This window comes from Papaver somniferum, chromosome 7 (assembly GCF_003573695.1).
Source record: "Papaver somniferum cultivar HN1 chromosome 7, ASM357369v1, whole genome shotgun sequence".
NCBI lineage: Eukaryota > Viridiplantae > Streptophyta > Magnoliopsida > Ranunculales > Papaveraceae > Papaver > Papaver somniferum.
In genome coordinates, this window is record NC_039364.1 from 67,600,007 (window position 1) to 67,607,390 (window position 7,384).

The 7,384-nt window shown below is 38.5% G+C and overlaps 1 protein-coding gene and 1 long non-coding RNA gene across 2 annotated transcripts; both read right to left on the reverse strand.

The window, feature by feature from the left end:
• Positions 1-2,724: 2,724 nt before the first annotated feature.
• LOC113297535 lies at positions 2,725-3,881 on the reverse strand. Its single transcript, XR_003333538.1, has 2 exons — positions 3,219-3,881; positions 2,725-3,045 (listed from the first exon to the last, which is right to left on the reverse strand). It is a non-coding gene; the product is annotated as an uncharacterized LOC113297535 (long non-coding RNA).
• A 224-nt stretch (positions 3,882-4,105) lies between these two features.
• LOC113294722 lies at positions 4,106-5,638 on the reverse strand. Its single transcript, XM_026543097.1, has one exon. The coding sequence runs from the start codon at positions 5,636-5,638 to the stop codon at positions 4,106-4,108; it is 1,533 nt and encodes a 510-aa protein (XP_026398882.1).
• Positions 5,639-7,384: the final 1,746 nt, after the last annotated feature.

Here is a 7,384-nt window from a genome sequence, read left to right on the forward strand (position 1 = left end):
GCCTTATCCCCCTAGTTGGAGTGATGTACCCATGAGGAGTGTCGTTGATATTGATCGAGTAGGTTACTGTTGATATGCATAGCATAATATAATCCATGAAGGTAGATGGGAAGCCTAACCTGGCGAAAGCTTTTTTAATGAAACCCCAGTCCAAGGATTGAATATCTAGTTTAAGAGATATTTTAGGATCCTTAGTGCGGTTTGAGGTTCTGATGTAATGAAAAAGTTCGACAGCGATGGCTATGTTTTCGTGAATGGATCTTTGTGACACAAAGGCACTCTGATATGAACTTATCAAAAATGGGAGTATAGGTCTTATACGATTCACCAGTATCTTTGAAATGATTTTATACGTGACATTACATAACCCTATTGGCCTAAATTGGGATGGTTTTGAGGGGTGATCAATCTTTGGGATCAACGTGAGGTTAGTATGATTCATGAGAGGGTGAATACTAAGGGAAGTAAAGAAACTTCGAACCATCTCAATAAGCTGCGGTTGGGTTGTTTCCCAAAAAACTTCAAAAAACTTACTGGTATATCCATTTGGTCCTGGGGCACGTTCCGATCCTATTGAGAAGGGCGCCTCTTTGATCTCCTCAGGAGTCACTTCAGTTGTTAGCATATTACATTGTTGAGGGGTTAACCTTGGTGATACTGCTTCAAACAGGCTTTCGTCAATTACTGTATTGGGTGCAGTATACTGATCTGTGAAGTGCTCAATCATGAGATCGATAATTTCTGCCTTATCTGTAATCCAGTTGTTTTGATGATCCTGGAATTGTTGTATGTTGTTACAGCTTCTATGAATTGTAGCCTTGGTATGAAAGAAAGTTGTGTTGCGGTCTCCAGATTGAAGCCATTGGATTCTGGATCTCTGTTGCCAGTAAGTTGCATGACAATCAAGTAGATTTAGGTGTTCAATACGGAGTTGCTTTCTTGTTGAATCCAATTTTCCAATTCAATACCAGTTTGCGTCGCACATTGATGTTGAGCTGCTTTGATTTTCGCGGTCGATTTTTTAATCAATGTGGGAAGGTGACCGAAGTTGATCTTGTTCCATTCTGTTAAGGCTTCGCTGGTTGATATGAGTTTGAGCTGGAGGTTTAAGGGTGGATCCGAGTCATGTAGCTTATCCCATGCCGAGTTAACTACTTGATGAAGCTGAGGATGAGATAGCCATAAGTGCTCAAATTTGTAATTCTTGTTTCCTTACCAGTCTAAAGCTTTTGTCTGAAGTAGAATAGGAGCATGATCTGACGCTATTCGCGGAAGATGAGTGACTCCGGCGTGAGGGTTGGCAGTTCTCCAGTATTGGTTTGCTATTGCTCGATCGAGTCTTTCCTGGATGTTGTCCTGTCCTTGTTGATTGTTCGTCCATGTGAATGGATCCCCTCTGAAACCAAGATCAATGTATCCCATCTGATCCATTAAGTTGAGAAAAGGTTGCATTTGTGCATAAGTAACTGGCCTGCCTCCTTTTTTCTCTGATTGGTCCATCACTTCATTGAAGTCTCCCAAGAGTAGACAAGGTGTCGAAGAGTTGGGAAAAATTGCTGGGAAGTATTCCCAAAAGATTTTCCTTGGGTGTGGGTGTGGAGGGCCATACATACATGTGCAAAATCAAGGCTGGGCTGGAGGTGTGATGAGCGCATGGATGTAGTTTTGGGACTTCAAGATGTTTTGGACATTAACCTCTTTTTTCCATAATAGACACAAGCCCCCCCCCCCCCCCCCCCCCCCCCCCCCCCTTCTACCTAATTTAGGAACGGAGCAATGGTTTTGAAATTGTAGTGTTTCCTTCCGAAAGGAACAAAATAGTTGATTTATACATCAAGATAAGTTCACGAAGGTGTTGAATTCTTGTTGGTTGGTTGGTTTAAACTCTGACAATTCCAAGCGAAAATGGTCATATTTGTGGGTTGAAATGGGACGGAAAATGGAGACTGAAGTTGGATATTACTTGGTGTACATGAGAAGGTTTAAATGGTCGGTGAAAATTTTATTTTAGAATAGTTGGATAAATTACGCTGGATATTATGGTTAGATTTTAGAAAAATTAATATGGCTAAAATTGAAAACAACTTTCTAATTTATAATTGGACTTTTGAAGAGATTAAAACAAATCACCGAAAATGAACTATCAAAACTAAAGATCAGAATAGTGTGGATAGGAAAATTGGAATGTTGGAGTGCCTTACCTGCACCGAAAGCGAGACCAGGAGTAGTCGACAACATGGGTATAAGAGGCATGTAAAAATCTGATGGATTAGATCAAAATAGAAAAACCTCCCGACGAAGACGATTTTGAAACCAAACCGCCTAAAAGAAAATAACTTTGTCCGAATATAAAAAGAATAAATTTAATTCCCTCAAGCACCGATAAAAATTGAAAACCATTTTCTCTAAGAGGGTTGACCTTCGACGTAAGGAGTCCAAAAATTGAAAGAACCCGATAAAACTAGCCAAAATACGAGGTGGGTCTAAATCAAGGAGAAAACCAAGAAAAGCCTTTCAAACTAATAGGCCCAAAAACCCACGAGCATCACTACATGAACTTACCTTGGTCCCAACTCGTTTCCAACTAAAAGACACCAACACGTGGCAACAAAACCTAGGGACATAAGCAATTAATAAGGACCTAATACGCGTCAACACGCGGCGACATTACCTGCCGACAGCAGCAAACAGCAAGGGGACTTCTCGAGACAAAACTTCGAGATCAAGAAAAATGTTGACAATTTCTTACAAACCGATTTAACAAGTACTAACACGGCCGATTTAATTCGGTCATCTTCTCCGGAAAAAATAAAGGACAGGAGAACCATTACATTTCCTTCTGCTAAGAAAATTACAACCCGTAGAGTAACCTTGATTCGATAATTAAAATTGCTTCTTCATTAACTTTCACTACCACAGATGTAATTACTAAGATACATCTCCAAACAGCATCCAATAAAACTCGAGTAAAATAAAAATCCAACAGTGAAGACCCAACAAGTATCAGCATCCCCCAAAAGTAAAGCAGGAATTTAAAAATTGGACCTAACTTCATCAAATCAAGCCAACCCAAGAATAAAATCCGTGAAATGGAGAGGGTATTAAACTATAAAATTACACACAGAAAAGCATCACAAGAAGAATCGCCGGGAAAAAAGAAAAGATAACCTAATCCATCATTTGGCGTTATAACAAAATCACCCAATTGAACAACTAACCTGATTCGGTCCCTCCCGGCAGACAGGTCCGGCATCCCAGTAGGGAACTACTCGCGACTCGCCATCAGAAGATCGTAGCTTCGTTTTAACTCGGAAGAGAGAAAGAAGATACTCACTTGTTTAACACTCCTTTGCATAAAGATTATTAGTATGAAATGATATCTTTGCCTTTCTCTCCAAAACAAAATCAAACGGATAAAGAAGAAGAAGAAAAAAGGTACGAGAGAGTACTTGAAGTGATCCGGAAGAAATGATCCAGAAGACACTGATACAGGATAGGTGTTTTGCCGTTTTACGTTCGCTTCAAGTTTTATACTCTTTGTGGGTTATAGACATGATACGAATTGACATACTCGGTTAATTAAGCTGCTAATACTAGCACTAATACGTGTAAAACCACCTTTGCATTGCTAACATCCGCAAAAGGTACGAGGATCGACAGGGCAACATTTTTACCTCCGCTTCGGGGCAGCCAAATCTCAGGATCGTTGAGCTCCGGTGAACTTGTACCAACATTGTTGCGAAGATTGGTACAAAAATTTGAAGGCACCTTTAAATTCTTCAAAACTGTACAGAAAGCAAAATTTTTGCCCTTTGTTAAGGCAAAATATCCATCTTTCATTGTTGCTTTACCCGTCTTGTCATCTACTTTCAACCATAACCACTTTTTAATCCCCATAGCTTCCATATATTTACGTGCACTATGACCATCTTTTGACTACAATGTGCTTAGTTATATTCTTCTCGGTATGCATAACATTTGTACAATGTCGGACTGCATTAATTCCCCAATATGGCAAATCATAAAGGATAGACCTTCGATAAAATAGCAAGTGATCTGAAATTTCTTCACCTACATCCCCTTCAGCTCATCTTTTACGTTTTTTTTATGGTGTTTTTCCCTTACCCTGTTTGGTTTTCAAATTAGATACCATTTCTTGAAATTGCAATCCTGTTAGTGGCCATGGATCTTTACCGTGTTCTACTCCACCGAAGTTTGTTTTATCATCTCTAAACTTGTGTCTGGATGACAGCCATCTTCGATGTCCCATATAACATAGCTTCTTACAATACGACAACCACTCAACAACTGTTTCTTCTCCACAAGTTGGACAAGCTAAACACCCATGAGTTACACATCCATAAAGAACCCCTAATGCTGGAAAGTCATGAATTTCCCATAACAACCTAGCTCTCATCAGAAATTCAGAATTAGTGAAGCTGTCAAAAGTCATAACACCTTCATTCCATAACTCTTTCAACTCTTCTATCAATGATTGTAAGTAAACATCGATACGTTTACTTGGTGCTCTCAAGCCTGATATCAACAAACATAACATAGAGAACTCCCGCTTCATACACATCGAAGGAGGAAGGTTGTACGGATAGAGAATCATCGGCCAACAACTGTAACTGAGACCAAAGCATCCATTGGGGTTGAAGCCGTCAGTTGTTATCCTAAGAGTAATATTTTGTGCTCCCTTAGCAAACTCTAGACATAAATTATCCGCACAATGCCAAGCTGAAGAGTCCACAGGATGGCGCATTACACAAATATCTTTTTGTGCTCTAAAATGCCAAAGCATCGCCTCTGCTATCCATGGTATACTATAAAACCTTTTCAGCCTTGCAATTATTGGAAAATGACTCAACGTCTTCTGCGAAACTTGAGTAAGTTTTCTCTCATCATTGAAAACTCTTACATTCCGAGGTTCTTGACATACATGACACTTCAGCAATGAACTCTTATCCTTCCAATACAGTATACAATCATTTACATAAGCATCGTAAGTTACATAATACATCCCCAGCTCTTGAATCATCTTCTTGATATCTGGAAACTTACATGGAAGGGTGTTTCCTTCGGGAAGCAACTCGTTCATCAATTCTAACATTGAATTAGTACCATTATATGAAATCCCATAATGAGTCTTTATGTTGTTCACCATTGTCGCTGCGTACAATGCTGACTTTCTTTTAGGACACTTAGGATATAATGGTTCTCTTTCCCGCTCAGCCGCTGATCTATTTTTCTTACAACACCTGCTGGTTCCGACATTTTCATCCACATCCATCTCTGCTCTAACATTCTCATCCACATCCAAACCTGCTGTAACATTCTCATCCACATCCACACCTGCTGTAACATTCCCATCCACACCCACACCTGTTGTATCCCTATGTATTGACCGTGCTTCTTCTACTGAACTTTCCCCATGGTGACGCCATATTGTATAGGCCAAACAAATACCATATTTGAGCAAATGCAATGATATCTCACTAAGTGAAACTGAACCTTTACCATTCATACAATGTCGAAAGGGACATGAAAATACAGTCCTCTCACCACCATTGTTCTTGGCAAACTGTATAAATGACCTCACACCTTGTACGTATTCACTAGACTTACGGTCACACATCATCCATTTCTTGTTCTCATCAGATGATATACTACCCTTCAAAACTGAATTTGCAAGATCGAACCAAGTACTTAGTCCTAGTGGTAGAGTTGCCAAGGCCCTCAAGTTAACGACATGAACATTCTCTAAAAGAATAGAGGATGAGCTACAAGTAGCTTTTTCTAAACACCACTAAGACTACTATCGTCATGCTCACAGAGATTCAATCAAGATCAAAAGCAGACTTACAAAATGAAAAGACGAGGGTACCCAAATACACCACAATATTTTTGTTTTCAACCTATAAGTCCTCTTACCGAAAGTGATCGTCTATGGACAGAGTCGAGACAATACAACTAATCAGTATTCACACTTTGTGTGATTGTCTATGGATACGAGATCGAGACAATACGACTACCAAAGTTTGATACTTGATAATAGGTTCGTACTTAACCAAACTGTATAGGATCACTATCATGTATATCAGAGTTAACGTTTGTGTAATTTACTTTAGATTATATAAAAAAATATAATTGCGGAAAACAAAAGTAAGTCACACGGCAAGATTTTGTTAACGAGGAAAACTGCAAGTGCAAAAAAAAACCGGGACCTAGTCCAGAATTGAATACCCTCAGAATTAAGCCGTTATACAAAATCTACACCAACTTCGTATAGTTGAGACCAAGCAACTACCTATAGTTCACTTAGTTTCCTCAGTATCCCTGCGCTTACGACTTCGAAGGTCACGCACTGGTACAATTCCTTTGGATTGTATTCCAAACAGTAAAGGAACAACAAATCTGTCTAGTAAAAACTCTATTGATTCTTTCAAGATAAAGATATCTCAAGTCATACGCAAAGGTTCTTCCATTTAATCTAATAAACTCCTTTGCTTGGTTAGATAAATTTATCCAATAACTACAAAAGCGGTTAAGTTTAGATTCATAATCAATCAATATAGATCTCGACGAGAAACTATAAAGTGATGCCGATCTCAGGAAACTAATCAATCGAATAAATCCGATTCTAGTTGGATCCCAGCCGATCAAGGTTTGTGTACACACAAATATATGAGAACTAAATAAGAAATCTTCTTCGTCTTCAGATCTTCTTTAATCTTCAATAATAACCTGCACAACACCATTTGAATCTTTTGTGATCAATTACACATAAAACGGAGTCTGTTAACAATGGATGTCTTTAGATCTACAAAAAGTTCTAAAGATCCCGTCGATACTTTTATCTAGTTTGAATGAATCTTATATCAGAAGAGAAGATTCTCAAGAATAAACAAACAAGGTGCAATCAAAGTTTAAACAACCATTAGTCAATCAAATCAACCGAAAACTAATAACACTGCAATTATCTAGTTTTCCACCAACGGTACTCATAGAGCTTCTTGATCCCACAGAAGTCTTTAAACGAGCGTTCATAAGAGATTTCACCTAATTAGGATATTTTCCTCTCCGATTAGACGGCTCCACCGGAAACAACAAGAGCTGAAGTTTGCCTGGCTCTTAGGATAGTTTGCTAGAAATGTAAACTTAGGTATTTATAGACCAAGAATGGTTGGGCACCAAGAAATTTTCAAAACCGAAAATATTCTCAAGATATGCAATGAATAAAAAAAATCGGTTTTCCTAATTCTAATAAATGCTTGTCCAAAATTTCCGAAATCTCTCAATAGAAAATCTCCAATTAGTAATTGCACATTACTAATTTTTATTCTCTAGAGATATGTATTTAATTGCTGGTAATCAAAGCATA